General features: G+C 38.2%; 1 protein-coding gene across 1 annotated transcript in view; it reads left to right on the top strand.

The window, feature by feature from the left end:
- Positions 1 to 262: 262 nt before the first annotated feature.
- The window catches only part of RAB3C (RAB3C, member RAS oncogene family), a 121565-nt gene continuing 104867 nt past the window's right edge, over positions 263 to 16960 (top strand). Inside the window, exons 1-2 of the mRNA XM_021534337.3 lie at positions 263 to 408; positions 8215 to 8442. Coding sequence (XP_021390012.1) covers positions 385 to 408; positions 8215 to 8442 — 252 coding nt within the window. The 5' untranslated portion in view covers positions 263 to 384. The remainder of the gene's footprint in view (positions 409 to 8214; positions 8443 to 16960) is intronic.

The raw sequence follows: 16960 nt of genomic DNA, 5'->3' as shown, positions 1-16960 counted from the left end.
CTCCGTCCCCGCTTTCCGCCTCGGCGCACGGGAGCCCCCGCCCCACCACAGGGCCCCCGCTCCACGGCCCCGCCGCCCCCTGCGGCCCCGAGCCGGGACCGCGGAACTCCGCGCTCCCCGCGCCCCCCGCTCCGCCCCGCCCGCTCGCGGCCTGGCGCCGCGCACCCCGGGAGCTGTAGTCCCGTCTCCCGGAGCCGAGGGCGGGGGACCCGGGCAGCAGGACCACGACTCCCGGGAGTGCATGGGAGCGGGGGCGGGGCAGGCCGGGGGCGGAGCGAGGACAGCTCCGGTGCTGATCGCGACGCGGGTTTGCCGGCAGAGCCGGGGCTGGCGGCGGAGGCTGCTGGCGTGCGGGAGCGAGCGGCGGCGGGGCCGCGCCCGACGATGAGGCACGAAGCGCCCATGCAGGTCGGTCCCCGGGCCGGAGCCGAGCGAGGGCTGCGGCGGGCGCGGGGCACGGGAGCCGGGACGGGGCGGGAGCCGCTCCGCCCGGGCCGCCGGGCCGGCTCTGCTGCTGCGGGCACAGGGTGCGGACGCCCCTTGCGAGCGGGGGCCCGAGCGTGTGCAAGGGGCCGTGTCCCCGGCAGGGTGGGCCCGTCGCGGGCAGCGGGTGGGTTTCCACTCACACTCGGGCACATCGAACGTGTTTTTCAGACACTGCCCCCCGAGCGCCCGTCGCAGCTCTCCTGGGAGGGACTGGCTGTCGGTGTTGGATGATGGGCTGCACCGAGGTCCTGCCGAGGTGCACAGGAAGCTGGCACGGTGCCTCCACTTGTGTAGTCATGGAGCAGTTGTCCACCTGCACCGGGGAGAGGTGGCTCATGGCTAGAGCTGGTGGTAGCAGAGGCCCCTTCTCAGCAGTTTGTCTGTGTGGAAAGATCATTTCAAAGGTGGCTGAGAGGAAAAAATAATAGGAAGTGGGAGATCGTTTATTAATTATCTCCTTTGCCAAGGAAAGAAACAGAAACAGTTTTCCTTAGTTTTTCCTATCCTGTTATCACTGGCAATTGTTATGTCTAGACAAGGTACGTTTATAGCAGACACATCCAAACACAATGGAGAAGCGCAATAGCAAGCCAAAATACTGCTTACAGGTATTTAAGAAGTTATTATAAAATTACGTTACAAAAGGCCAAACAAAGCTATTAGATACTGGAGTTTGCATGACAAATCAGCTCCTATCACTCAGCAAAATTATTAGATATGAGTTCATATATCTCATAATCTCTCTCTAATATCATACCATTAGATATGATATTATTAATGTGAGTTCATAGTGGAAGCGCTGGAGTACAAGAGCCTGCCAAGCCACTAAGTCCACAGAGAAACTCATATACACCTTTTAGTTAACTGATCTACCTGCATCTGGAGTCTGTAGTCCTCTTTCTGCCCCTCCCCCTTTTTGGAAGTGTATTGTTGAAGTTTGTTCCCTTGCTGGTTAGATACTCCTCCAGCTCAGAGGCACTCAGTTTATGCTATTGATAACATCCAACGTCTGCTCCAACAAACATCAGCCTAAATAGCTCTTATTGCATCATGACCAAATTACTAACCAGAGAAACAAGCTAATGTTTTGTTTACTGTTTTTTTGTTTGGTTCTGTTTCATTTTTATTTCTTCCATAAGTTCATCTTTCCTCTAATCTTCCTGTTAACCTTCTGGGTGTTTTCCTGTTTGAACTTGGCTTTTATAAACGCACTTGATCAGAATTGTCACTAATGCTGTCTCACCAGTGCCCTAGACAATGGCACTAGTATTTCACTTAGTCTTTTAGCCTGATGCAGCTTCTCTGGCAAGCAAAAAGGTACCTAGTCTCATGACCCAGAGTGCTATACTAAATAGAGTAAATGGCAGAGATCTTTACCCCTCTCATTTTCATTCTTCATATTCCCTAGTAAATCTAAATGTATTTTTTCTGGAGTACCTGGGCTGACACAACTTTTATTTTTTCTTTCCATAGCTGCACTATTTTGGTGGCCTCCTAAAATCCTCTGTTATAGTAACCCTCTTAGGACTGTGTCTCTTTTTGTTGCTATTGGAAGAAGATAGTTTTTAAATGCTGTCTAGCATGGAAGTTAGATATATGCTTCCTAAGCTACCCTTTTCATAGACAAAGTAAATTTAGGTTAAAGAAAGAAATGAGGAATAATTTGTGAGCTCACCACAAGAATCCAGGTGTTAGAGCCTTGCCAAAACTGTTTTTTACATTCTGCATACTTACATTCTACTGTCCGGGGCATCTCCTGGCAGTGTGGCTATATTCATGCTAGTTTTGCTGATATGAAGCAGGTAGAGCTTCTCTGAAGTGTTTTATAATTAACATCTCACTATCTTCTTGGTATTCCCCAACTTTGCTTTTCAGTGTTCTGCTTAAAAAAACCCTTTGCTTTTATAACTACATGTTTCTAATTGTGCTGGGATACATTTAAATATATACATGATGCTGACCCCATAATACCTTGAAGCAGATAAGCTTTTCCTGATGCTGCCAAGTACATTAGTTTACAAGCTGTGCTCTGCAGATGGCTGGCAAACAGAAAATTCCAAATAAGTAGCTGGTGCATTGTCTCCTGAACCCCGTTAATTCTAATTGGTTAAAAAATAAATTATTATGTTTTGTGAGAATTGGCTGTGGTCTACATATGAGGATATCTATGCTGAGATCACACCAAAAATACAAAAGAGTGAGCAGCTTGACCAAGATATAGGAAAGAAGAAAACAAAAGCCATAGGAGGCCTCTGAAAGAATTAAGATTAAAATGCAGTCCCTAGATTAATCTGATATTTCACCTCAAAACTAATTAATTTCTTCATGGCTGGGTTATTTGTCACAGTGTTCTTCTTATACATAAGGATTTTGTTAATATTTTAACTACTCTGATGATGTAAGTTGATCTACACATGAAAGACCACTATGTGCAGTGAATGTCACTCACTGTACGTCCTACATACAGTTTGGCAAGTTAGAGTAATTGAATTTTTTTTTTGTATTCCATGGTTTCAATATCCATTGACTATGTTTGACTAATTACATTTTACAAAAGGCAGAAAGATCGCCTTGCGAAAGGCTGCATATGCAAGAAACTGTTTTTACTAAAATATCAACTAAAGTTGATATTTTAGTATTTTAGTAGAAAGGAATAGAAGTTGTATATATTTCTACCCTGTATATAGGAAAGAACCATTTCTCTTTCCACTGCAACTATGTATGTATAAACACCAGTCAGTCAGCACTGTTCCACTCTCATCTGACCGAAGGGATCTATTAAAAAGGACCTCAGTTACCCCACTTTCAGAGGCAGGCTGTAACACTAGACAGAAAGAGAGTGTAGCACTTTAAAGCAACTTTAAGTTCACTAATCAGTCTCAATCCTTATTGTACATAAAAAGAAGATATTTTCTCTGGACTTACTCCTTTAAGACGTGATTGTTACTAGAGTTTTTAAAAGGAAACTACTTATTTGCTAAAGGTGTGAATGAATAAATCTCATTGCTTTCAATGTCAGGTTTTCTGCACCATATTTTCCAGGGGCAAAACATCCTACACTAAGCATGAAGGGTGGGATGAATGCATATATAAGTGCAAACTGTAGTTGTCTGCAGGTCATGGAGGTCACAGCATCTTGCGCTGCACAAGTAAGAAAGCTGTTCAAATTGATTCTGACAAAGAATGAGGCCTGCCAAGGCATAGAGAAAAAGCCAAATGTTTTGTTATGATCATGAAAGTGGCAGGTAAACATAGTTTTTCTGACATTTGTTTTCAATCCTGCTCTATTTTCACCTCTTCTCTTGGGATCAAGGAAACAGCAAAACATGAGGCTTGGAAAGCACCTGGGTTTGTACAGAAAACTCTGCTTAATGAATGAACTTGCCTATGCCCTTGCATAATCCATGTTTAAGGAGTTTAGAGATGTGCTGTAAGCAGGAAAGCATACAAAGCTATCCTTTATTTGTCCTTGCACTGTATTCAAACTGGCAGCATAACTCCTCCTGGCTTTGATAAGGAGCAAGCATGTGAGATCTCCTGTCTATAGGTTTTCTGTTCATTGTCTTGAGCTTAGACTTCTCAGTCGACTCTCAAGTCTGTCCTAAGTCCTGAAAGAAATGTCTTGAGGCTGCTTTTGGTGCTGATGAAAATAACCCTGTGCATTTTGTCTTCAATTTTACCAAATAAGGGCAAAATCATACTGAAGAGAAAACAGCATGTTTTGTTGAAAGTGATTGTTTAATATCATTTAACCTTTGAGAGAAGTTAGTCAAAATAAAGATATACATTTTACTTTATTGGAAGGAGAATATCATAACATTTGCGAGGTTTATTTGGTTCTCATCCATGTATGTAATGTTTAATTACAGGTGGGGACACAGCGTTCCTAGTGATTGCTTGCAGCATAACTTCCAAAGATGGAACATAGCATTGTCATGATGTTCTTCATATTTTACAAATGCCTTCAATAGTAGGGAAGACTACTGTAAGGAGTGAACTGTCATATTAGTACTTTGGGAAGTGGATTACAGTGAAGTCAGCATCTTGCATTTAAGAAAGAGAAGTGCTACAGGCTTATTCAAAAAGTTCAAGAGGACCAAGCATCTATATTTCCCTTACAGTCAGCAGAAATACAGATATTCCTTTAGGGTATAACTTAGATTGTGAGTATAAAGTGGATTGTTCTTGGAAGAATTTGTCTTGTTTGCTTACTGCAGAAGGAGTGAGTTTGGGAAGTAATGACAAAGTCGTAGCAAATGCACGGAGTTTGATGTTTCTTTACATTAGTGCAGGCTGATTTGGGTTTTGGAGAAAAGATCACTGTCAGTAGTCTAGGGAGACTGGTTTGCTAAGCAAAAATTAGTCTCTCCAAACAGTTTCAATTATTGCCTCACTAATCCTTTTGAAAAATTATTCTTTTCCTATGCCTTTCCTATGCCTTTTGCATCCTGTAATAAGCAGACATACTCCTGCCTCTGTAATAAAAATAGCTTCAAATCTATGTTCAACACACCTGTAATTCTGCCTATGATACTGCAAGTAATGACTCCATCAGTTTATGGCACAGTGAAGGTTTTGAGCTTTTTTTTTTTTTTTTCAGTACTGTTAAGGAAAGTGCTGCATGAGTAATGCATATAACCACACTAATTTAGAGGACCACCAAAACTTCTGTGGGTAAAATCTGTCTTTAAAACTATCCACAGGAAACACATTATTACTCAGGAAGGCTACACAATGTACATGGTTTAGCAGGACTATTATTAGAATCCAGGTCTCCTGGTTTCTCTGCTCATTGAACCATACTGTTTCTGAAGTGTTAGGCATTAAAGTACATAGGGATGATTTGGAAGGTTCATAGGATTCAGGGCAACAAATGGATGAAAGCTTAAACTTATTTTTTAAAATCTTAAGCTGGTTGAAGGAGCTATGTGAAAGGCTTCCTAGGAGATAAAATCAGGAAAGAATATGATGTTCCTCCTTGCTACAAGGGATAACAGCTGCTGTCAGTTGCAGCGCAACAGAGGGGAGCCAGAAGGGCAGTGGAACAGGCTGCTGTAGCAACACACAGTGGTCACACATCTGGCACCCACAGCCACTGCAGTCTTTGGCCTGATAGACCTCGTTGACTTGTTATTGCAAACTCTACACAACATTAACATGCCCTGTGTTATACTGCTTTATAGCAATTTGTGAGTAGACTCATTTATCAATATCTGATTTCCTTTTTCTTGTGTTCTAAGCAAAATATCTGCAAGTAGTTATACAATACAGGACAGTAATGAAAGTATCTCTCTCACGACATCTATGAAAAATAATAAAGCTAAAGGATCAGTGATGTGTATGCTTGACAATATTCAGGTTTTAATTCTAAATCTTCTTTGTTGCATAGCTGTGGAAGAAGTGAATAAATTTTAAGGCAAATGCAAACATTCAGGCTGCAAGTGTGTGGGTAACCAATACTACATTTAATGAAGAAGGTAATTCTGAAATTGAATTCTGAAATAAAATACTCCCTACTCTATAATTTATGAAATATATATCTGACACTGAATTTTCTATTAAAAACTTGCTACTTCCAATGTCTTCTTCAGAAATTTTTGTCCCCACTCCTGTATGCCTCTTCAGTAGCCCAAAGAAGCTGGCATAATGTTTTTGATGATATGAGATAGCAGAATTATCTAAAACATTATACATAACTAAACTATAACTAAAACTAAACTGTAATTAAAATTTTGCTGAGAGTGGGAGTTAGTGCACAGCTGTCATCCTGGTTCCAGCTGTCCTTTCTGATTGCCCAAATACATTCTGAGATGCCTAAATTAGAAAGATTTTACATGAGGCTTTTACATGAGGCTTTTCTGTAAACCTTTATGTTAGGTTATGGTGTCTGTCATTCTGTCTCAAATCAGCATGCAAAACTGTTGTTCTTGGAATAATAATAATTAAAGAACTTCCACAGACTCTCAAAGTATTTGATAATGTTTCTTGAAAACTCAGCAGAAACACTCTAAGTTCTTTATTTTTTCAACTTAGTTTTGAGCAACCTAGGTAGAATTTTGGTCACATTTTCACTCTAATCACTGCAATTTTCATGAAAACCTAAGGTGTACTTTTTATAAATAGAATCCATTATCTTTGAAGTCCCTAGAGCAAAACAGGTTGCTCTTTAACAGTATTCAGTAATCTGTGCTTATTTAGATGTTTTGGATTAAAAATTGTATTTTAAGGACTCAGATTTCAAAATGATGTTATCCAGCAGGATCTTGACACAGCTGGGAGACGGGCCTCTGCAAACCTCAACAAGGCCAAATACAAGGTCTTACTCCTGGTTCATGGTAATTCCATGCACACCCACAGGCTGGGAAGAGGAGCAATTGAGAGCAGCCCTGTGGGGAAGGACTTGGGGGTGATGGCTGATGCAACACTCACCATGAGCCTGCAGTGAGAGTTCCCAGCCCAGAAAGCCATGGGAATCCTGGGCTGCATCCAAAGCAGCTTTGGCCAGTGCACTGAGTAAGGGATTCCATCCCTCTGCTCTGTTCTGCTGAGACCCCACTGGAGCACTCCATCCAGCCCTGGGGTCCCAGCACGATGACAAGGAGTTGTTAAAACAAGTCTGGAGGAGGGCCAGGAGGTTGGTAAGAGGCTGGAGCTCCCTGCTGTGAGGCTAGGCTGAGCAAGTTGGGGCTCTTCAGCCTGGCGAAGAGAGGATTGTGAGGAGACCTCACAGACACCTTCCAGTATCTGAAGGGGCCCACAGGGAAGCTGGAGAGGGATTCTCTGGCAGGAACTGGAGAGACAGGGCAAGGAGGAATGGGTACACACTGAAAGATGGAGATTTAGACTAGATATTAGGAAAAAATTATTTACTATGAAGGTAGTTATACACTAGCACAGGTTGCCCAGAGAGGTGGTGGATGCCCCAACCTGGTTCAAAGCCAACTTAGATAAGGCCTTGAGCAATCTAGTCTGGTGGGAAGTGTCCCTGTCAGGACTGGGACTAGATGATTTTTAATATCCCTTCCAAACCTTAATATTCTATTAATCTAACTGCCACTTATGAAGATATTGCATTAATATTGCAAATTCAAAAAACTACAGAATATACTAGTACTGGAAAAATATTGAGACTTTATTTCAGAGGTGTATACACTCACTATTTAATGGCATGATAACTAAAAGCTGGTAAAGGAAAAATGCTTTGAGTAAGTTTATAGGGATGGCAAAAGATAGCAAGGTATTTACAGTAAAACGGCTCAAGAATTTTATTAGATGTAAAAGTTGTTAACCTTCTGTTTGGAAATATACCTACTGTGTCAAAATGAAGCACTGATCTCTTATTTCTCTCTTATACAAATGATATATATTTTATATTTTTTATATATTTTTTACATATTTTCTGAAAAAAAGTATTTTTAGTGATATACTTAAGAATTCTCCTGAACTTTTAGAATTATTATTTTTTGTTTTGGTACCAGTCACCAGTCATTTTTATATCCTCTATTGCTAGCAGAACTACTGCTAGATACAAGAATCACTAAAAATAATAAGATCTCTGTGCATTTCTTGAAGTTCACATTGAAGCACACACATGACTGATTTTTCAAGAAGATATTCTTCTTTAGATTCATTGATACCTGGTATGAAAAGCTTCAATAAAATCTAAATGTTTCCATTTTTTATGTTAAAAGAGACAATAAGATATTTCTTTTTTATTTTGAATTACAGATGGCATCCGTTCAAGATTCCAGATATGGCCAGAAAGATACATCTGACCAGAATTTTGATTACATGTTCAAACTGCTCATTATTGGCAACAGCAGTGTTGGAAAAACCTCCTTTTTGTTCCGATACGCTGATGATTCCTTTACATCTGCATTTGTAAGCACGGTTGGGATTGATTTCAAAGTAAAAACGGTTTTCAAAAATGAAAAAAGAATTAAGCTACAGATTTGGGTAAGCTAAAAAAATAATTCTATGAATTAAATAAACTGTAGTAGTTTTAATAGCATTTACACAACTGCAGGTTTTTATTGAGTGTTACAACCCTTATATATTTAGAGAGAGAAAGCATAGGAATGAATAGCAGTTAATTATTTCTTGCATAGTTTTTCTGTCTTGAATATTAGAGTGAAAACAGTATTTTTAAAGTATTGAAGGTTGACACATATTAATATCTGTGTAGTGAGCTATAAATGTCTGTGCAATATGTAGACTATTGAAAGTGATACATGTTATATCAAAATACCTCAAAAGACCAATTTTAAATCTGGTGTCTTCCTTTTAAAAAGTTATGAATGCATGTGTGAGCTATAATAGTCTATGCATAACAGAAAGTGTAATTTTTTGCGCTGTCATCCTGATCACCTGAAACATTCCTCATCTTCTGTTGGGGAAGGAAACTTGTGCAAAGAGGTAGTGTTACCCAGGCATACAAATCCCTTCATTCCTTGCCTTTACTTTAGAGAGAGTAGAAAGATACCCAGTGAAGAAAAATGAAATTAAAGGGAAAAGGTTTTATTTTCCACCAGTTCTCATAAAAAATAAATTATAGCCAAAATTTATTCCAAATTCTAAAATATCCTGAGTTGGGAGGAACCCCACTCCTGGCCCTGCACAGAACCCAACACAACAATCACCCCATGTGCCTGATAGTCCTGTCAAAAACTTCTTGAATTCTGGCAGATTTGGTGCCATACCACCTCCCCAGGGAGCCTGTTCCAACATCCAAGCACACTCTGGAAAAGGTGAAAAACCTTTTCCTAATACTCAACGTAGAGCTCCCGTGATACAGCTTCATGCCATTCTCTGGGGCCCTGTCACAGGTCACAGAGAGAAGAGATCAGTGCATGCCCCTCCTCTTCCCCTCACAAAGAGGCTGTAACTGTAATGGGGTCTCCTGTCAGTCTGCTCCAGACTGAACAGACCAGGTGATCTCAGCTGCTCCTCATATGGCTTCCCCTCAAGGCCTCCCTTGTGTCCCTTCTTTGGATGCTTTCTAATACCATTGTGTCCTTTTTGTATTATGGTCGCCAAAACCACCATGAGGTGGTCTTGAGGTGAAGCTGCCCAGTGCCCATCATGATGCCTTGGAGTGGCTACCTGGAACAGAACCTAAATAAGATTAAGAGAGTAAAAAGCAAGTATTTATTAAAGGCCTTCAATAGGTATACCTTGGGCAGTCAGAAGCCTCTGAGAAGTTACACCAAGATAGATGATGGTCAGGAGTTTTTCAGACAGATATGTTTGGTCCATTTACATATCACGTGTTAATCCTGCAATTACAGCTTCCGGTAATGAAGTCATATACCTCCACTTTGCTCCCTGTCCCCAACTCGCTTTTGTTAGTACTTTCAGGGCCTGAGACAGTAAGGCGTCCTTGAGCTTGAGGCCTAGGATAATTGTTTTCTCTGACCAAAATCTGAAGATGGTAGCTAACATTCTATATAAAGTTTTAGAGTTATACATTAAAGCAGTACAGAATTGGAAAAATTTAAAGGCTAAAATCCTAAGGCATCATTCCCCTGAAAACCATAATTTCTCTAGGCCAGAGGAATGCAGAGCAAAGTAGGAGAATCCCTTCCCTTGCCCAGCTGTGCCTGGTGCACCCAGGACATGGTTTGATTTAGGACAAATTCACTGATACCCCTCTTCTTGGATGATACTAAAAGGAGAGGGAGAAATAGCAAGACCTTTAGTAATGTGGAGCTAAAGCAGCAGTTTTTCCTGGTGTGCTTGACTGAGGACTTTGTGAGAGATTTTCCTTTTTTTTTATTTTTTTAGGAATACAAATAATTTAAAATTAATTTAACAGTGGGCAGCCATTAAGTCTCAGAAAATCTTGGTTCAAATCTGACCAGTTAATCTAATATGATTTAAACAGCAGATAAATTGAATATTTTCTTAATACAGCACAATGGAGAACTTCCCACGGTTCTTTATACTCTATCTCATTAGGCTTCAGCTCTTGCTACCTCAAATAATTTATTGTTCTGTCCCCTCTAGGAACTAGAACATAGACTTTTTGCCTCTTAACATTTTTATGCTTAGGTCATCACTATTGTCATTAGTATAAAAATGGTACATGCTAGGTAACTATATATCAAATTAATATAATGTGATACATATATATATATATATATATATATATATATATATATATATATATATATATATATATATATATATATATATATACACATATATAGATATAGATATATGTATGTATTTATATATAAATATATATTATATATATATATATAATATATATTATATATAATAACATGCTAATTTCATGTTGGAGATTGCATTGACAGAACCTTATTATTTTTTTATAATGGAGCAATAAAATTGTGTTCATATTACGGTTTTTACACAGTTCTTTTAATTGCAAGTAACCATTACAGTAGGGTTTATTGCTCATGTCTTTCCTAGCAAAAGCAGCAATGTTAGTTTACAAGGCTTATGATTAGTTTGACACCAGTATATCTTTTTGCCTCTCCACATCACAAATATGTGCTTGGCTTAAAGCTGTCCAGTGATCTAGATGTGTTATGGTCTATCCCTGGCATAGATAGGATATAGCAGCTGTATTCTTACCACTTGTAGCAAAATATATATTGTTTTCTTTGCATGGCATTAACATCAGAGTCCAAAGAGGCTCTGACTGTTCTTGCCTGAAAAAACTAAAATGATTGAAACAAACCAAGAGCTCTGTGTTCCTTAGGGAAGAGGAAACAGAGGGTCAAAGCATAGAAGAGACCTTCCTGTTTGAAGAATTATGTGCCAAGATGTAGGGTTAGAGACAGGACTTCAGACCACACTTTTAATCCGAGCCATCACTGCATCTTTATTTGTGTTGGTGGTTGGTTTTTTCTATTTTTGATGGGGGAGATAGTTTGTTGTCCACTAAATTTCTAATGCCAGTTCTTAAAAGGCCTTTTCATTGCTAAATGAACTTAAATTGCAGCAGCTCACTTACAGCTGTCTGTGGTTTTTAGATGGAGTGTTCTGTGTAGGAACATTGTTGCAGTTAAGCTTGCTGGTAAATCCTTTGATTGTTGCATCTCAGAACTTCAATAAAATTAGTAAGGGATCTCAGAAAGCTATTCTAGTGCACAAAATCTGAAATAGAGCACTATTATCCTGTCTCCTAAGTTATATTCAGAGCAGAATTGTTCTTAATACACATGCTATATATGTATATAGCTTGTGTCTATATTATATTATACTTTGTTATTTTTATTGGTTATGCAAATAACATTCTAAAATAAATAGTTCTCTTGCAATATCCATTTCTATTTAATTTATTTATTTATTCCTTTATGGAAGACAATTTTTATTAGCTAGACTATAAAATCAAATGAATCATAGTGAGTGTGTTTTGGTGTTAAATCTGAGTAGAAGCACGAGGTTATAATACTTGCATGAAGTTATAACACTTCCCTCAAAATCAGTGACAAACTATTTGGTGGCATCATGTGATAGCTGATGTTTAGCATATATGAAATAAAATATTATTGAAAATATCACAGTTTTGTAAATTCAGATGGCTGCAGATGCAACTTTAAAATGTGTTCTGAATGACAAAATCAGAACTGAATTACTTTGCCATGCACTTAAGTGAAGAAATACATGGAATGATGCTCCTCTGCTGTTCTTTCTTGACAATAAAATGCAGAAATATATAAATAGTAATGCTGTTAAGTCTTTGAAATTCCCTATGTAGACAAACAATCAATCCAATCCAATTTTTCTTTTTACAATTTTGTACATATTCTTCTAGGTTATTGTTCCTGTTACTAGTGCTTTCAACATGATACTTTGTGTTCAACTTGAAGCCTGTTGGAGCTTGCAGATTCCATCAGAATAAGATTCTCTTATTCTTACCAGTGAAGGTTAGAAGTTTGTTTAAAGTCAGCCTGGGCACTCAAGGAAGCAGAGCCATTATTTAGTAATAAAATCCACACTGTATTATCACGGATGAACTAGGAAGGTTTATCAGGATGAGGTAGATGTTGTTTACATACTGGGATGCCCTGCAAGTCTTTTCTTTGTTCAAGGTTTTTTCTTGCTTGGAGACAATAATGTCCTATTCTTGAACTGTCTTCTTTCATTTTTTAAGTCAGGATGGGCTCCATGTAGTCCTTGCTGTAATATCATTTTCAAATGGTCAGAAAGAGCCTGCTGGGAGCACTGTAACATTTGCTTCTTTTCCTTCTGAGCAACTGAACATTTCTTTCCACAGTATTTACTACTGGAATTGAAAGAAGTTCAGAGTTCAAGTGCTATATTGATTAGTGGTAGCACATTACCTTGTCGTAGGATCAACATCTGGCCCTGAAATATTGTTTCACAGCACATTATAAGTGTGACAATCTGCTATGGACATTAGCAAGGCAGAATATTAACATGTCTCTAATCTTTTAGAGGACAGGAATAAAAAAAATTGTGCTTTACCTACAAAGATACTGATTTGTTCATAGAAACTATACAAAAAAAGTTGTCTGTATGCAGCACATACAGACACAGGATAAAAGTCTATTAAAGGGTTTTAAGATGTTTTACAGTGTCAAATAATAAAAAGTAATATATTTTTCTCCATTTGGTTTGAATTAGTAATGTTAAAGGAAAGAGCTGAAACTAGTAGGCTATAAGACTCACTTTCAAACTTACACTGAATTTTTAAAAATGATTTTTCAATTTTAATTCAGACAAAAATATATTATAACTAAAATTATTAAAAAGCTCAAGTGTGTGTAAATCAGAAAATAAAAATAAGAACCTTTTAAATCTATCTGTAGCTGTAGTGTTGTAAAGCCTTGTATTACTTTTGTGAACTGTCAATGGTGTAAGACAAATAACAGCCTACAGTAGTTTATGGACAAATTATAGGCTTATTTGGGCAGTAGAGTTTGTTAGATAATGTAAAAATAAACCACAGAATAGAGAGGAAAAAATAAGGAAAAATAAAGTCCAGAGACTGGCTCTTAGAAGAAAGCATAAAATTTGCAAAGACAGGTCAACACATTTAACTGGCAGTTCATCCATACTTTGCCTTTGGCTCATTTAAAAAATTTACTCTATCAGAAGCCTCAGTGATTTGTAATTGATTTAAGCACAAATTTTTTCTGAGGACTAAAGTACCAAGTTTTCCCTCTGTGATTAGTTTATTGCAAAAGAAGTTATAATTGCATTCATAAAACGATATCTGGTTGTAGCACTTTGGTGCAAGTATCAAATAAGAACACTGCACTGCCTTTTGCTGCTCAGATGGCTTTTCCCTGGGACTAGCTATATACTTCAAGGACTGAGTGCAATAATCACATAGAAAGATATCCTCCTAGAGAAGACAGGATAAGTGCTGCTGTGTTGGCAGATCCTTCTCAGAACTGACTGTGACAGTTTCATTTGATACCTAAAATGTTACTTCCTTCACATCAACAGCTTCTATAAATCATCATAGGGCTTAGGGACTAAGTCAGGACTAGGTTTTATAAACTGATTGAGAAAATTCAATGTCATCATTCAATAACTAAAACTATTGCAACTGTTAAAAAAAAATATATAAACATTAGGCATCTGAGTTTTCTCTACAAGCTTCCTAACAGCCCTTTAGCACTAAATAGAATTCAGATTTAAAAAAAATAAAAAAGTGTGAGTGTGTGGTAGAAGGATTTGTAGAGTACCAAAATGCATGAGTATTATCTTGATATTGAGGTCTTTGGAGGGTATTCTGCAGTAACTTAAAAGTGTGTAGGCAGTGCAATATTGCAGAAATACCCTGAAACACTGACTGGGGCTATAAGAATCAGCTCAAGAATCCCTAAATACACTGGTTCAGTAGAAAGATAGTGAAAGCTGAAGGAATAAAAGTGGTGGTAGGAGTAGCATGTGAAGAAAGAGGATAGAAAATGTAGCAAGTATTTCATCACAGGATTTTCAGTCATATCTGTCTCATCTGAGTGTTTTTAATTCCTGTGATAGCCAGTCCAAACGATATGTCATTATTCCTTTCTTAGCTGCTGGTGACAATGTGTAGGGGCTACTTCGAATGCACAATCTTTTTAGATGAGGATAGTAAATCTATTATTGAAAATTAAACTTCCTCATCTCAGCATAAGAATCAAATGTGTGTACTGTAATATATCAGACAAAGTGATTTGAAGAAAGTAATGTAGAATCATGAAATGTGCTGAGTTGGAAAGGACCCATCAGGATCATCAAGCCCAACTCCTGGCCCTGCACAGGATACCCCAAGAGTTACATCATGTACTTGAGAGCATTGTCCAAATGGTAGCATGACCACTTCCATGGGGACACTGTTCCAGTGCTGGAATTTGAGATTTCTCTGGATTCAGCTATATTAGTAAATGAAAAGTTCTAAGACTGACCTTAGGCACTGGTATTCAGCTGGTATGGAATAGCTTTTGTCCATATGTTTAAACTCTTTCAGTTTCTGAAAGAGAATAGACACATCCCGATCTTGTATTGGGAACGATGTCTGTCCTTCATTAAGTCCTGGACTCTGCCCAGGAACTGCTAGTGCTTGCAAGCCTGGGTCAAAGCAGTGTGACAAAGCATGATGACAGTTTCACAGCAAAGATAAATTTGATAGCCTTTAAGTGCTTCTTGTTACAAGTTAATTTGCTGCTAACAGACATAGCCTGAAAGAGCAGCACCTCCAGGCAGACACGAGTAGGGCTGACCTGTCCACTGTGATAAGCAGTGCAAGATGTTCACAAACGTTGGTCTGTTGGAAGGTCATAAAGGAACTATTCCTGAGAAAAGATGGTTAATGAGTAATGTAGTTTTGACAGATAGAATGCTATCATCGTTCAGGACTTGTTGTGTTAGCTGAAACAAGGGGAAATTCTGGAAAGCTATTGTTAAATTTTAAGATGCCCCTCAACAGGTAAATGATATCCAGTTGTTGGATGTGGTGTGCCTGAATTATTTAATTTCTCCCATTTTGCTTATTTCTATAAAATAAATCATTGAAGAGCCTGAAAGTTTTGGGGTAGGATCCTATTTTCATATTGCAGTATTATTTCATATGGTGCTTCTTACATATTCATTAAGTGTACTTCCACTTATGTCCAAGTCATATTTGGTAGACTTTCTCAGAAATACTTGTAAAATTTATTAAGGATGATTTTTGGTTAATTGTTTTTTTACCCTTATTTTTCATAGCATCTGGAGTTGTCAACAAGATATTGAAAATTTGTACAGTCAAAGGAAAGCCTAATATTGTACAGTGACAGCTATTGTATTCAGATCTATCAGCTTTGTATAGCTTTAAAGGAGTCTTAGATAATTTCAGAAGTTGTATATTTCCCTGAATTTAGGGATTATTTATTTATTCTGTATTCTGTTTCCTGCACTTGATTTTCTGTTTATATTAAAGTTGCACCCATGGATCCAATTCAACTACAATTTTCCATCTTAGGTAGGTAGCCTAGAAAGAAATTGTTGGAATAGTTCACTTTCAGCCATTCAAGTGGGAATGAACAGTAGGAAGAGGAGATACTGCTTACCTAAAAGGACAGTTTGTCTTTTCTCTAAACTTTAGTACATACTGGTAACTTAAATAATCTAATAATATATAAAAATATAAATAACTACTATAGCTTAAATGTTAAAAGCAGCAGAGCAGAGGGAAATATAAGCAGGGGCTGGAAAGATAATATATGGACTGTTATTGGAAGTTTGACTGCAATTGCTCATACTGTGAGGCAGAATGTTAGAGAAAGCACCAATAATCTGAGAGAAAATGGGATGAAGACTTTATGAATCAGGGCACCATAAATTATGTGAAAAATGAGATACTACATGTGATAGCTGGTATTATTTCTTTGCACACTAGAAAATACTACAAAATTGCATTACAAAAGTGCTAGAAGATGTGATACTATAGTAATTTACTGGAAAACCCACAACTGTACTAATTAATCTTTTTTTTCCTAGGAAATTCTGTCTTGGGAAGTATTCCATGTGCAAAAAAATAGATGCTTCCATTATAAACAATACACATTTTGTAAAACTAACTGCATTTCTTGTATGGAATCAGGGTTCAATCTTCAGTACCAAAGACCTTGGTGATGTAAAAGACGTGTTCCATTCAGACTTCAGTGCAAAGAGCATATGTTGTATGCTCTGTGGAACAGGCCATGTTGGCCAATGATTGTACCTTTAAAAATTCATATGCAACTTATTTAAAATGCAGCACTGGCTGTTCAAATATTTATGAGATATTACATTTAATTGCTATTAAAAAGTGCATTTCTTGAGGGTTTTAAACACTGTCTTTAAACCCAACTCAAAAAAAGGTGACCTCGAATTCAGCACCCTATCCAGGCAGTCCTTTGTCCTGCTGCATGTTTGCTCTAAAATGCATACCAAAGTAATTGTAAATTCCTGGCCTCAGATAGTTTGGAGAGGAAATGTGAGTAAGTTCTGCAATGTTCTGAAACTG

This window comes from Lonchura striata, chromosome Z, assembly GCF_046129695.1.
Source record: "Lonchura striata isolate bLonStr1 chromosome Z, bLonStr1.mat, whole genome shotgun sequence".
In the NCBI taxonomy this organism is placed as follows: Eukaryota; Metazoa; Chordata; class Aves; order Passeriformes; family Estrildidae; genus Lonchura; species Lonchura striata.
This window is presented reverse-complemented; position numbering and strand designations above follow the sequence as displayed.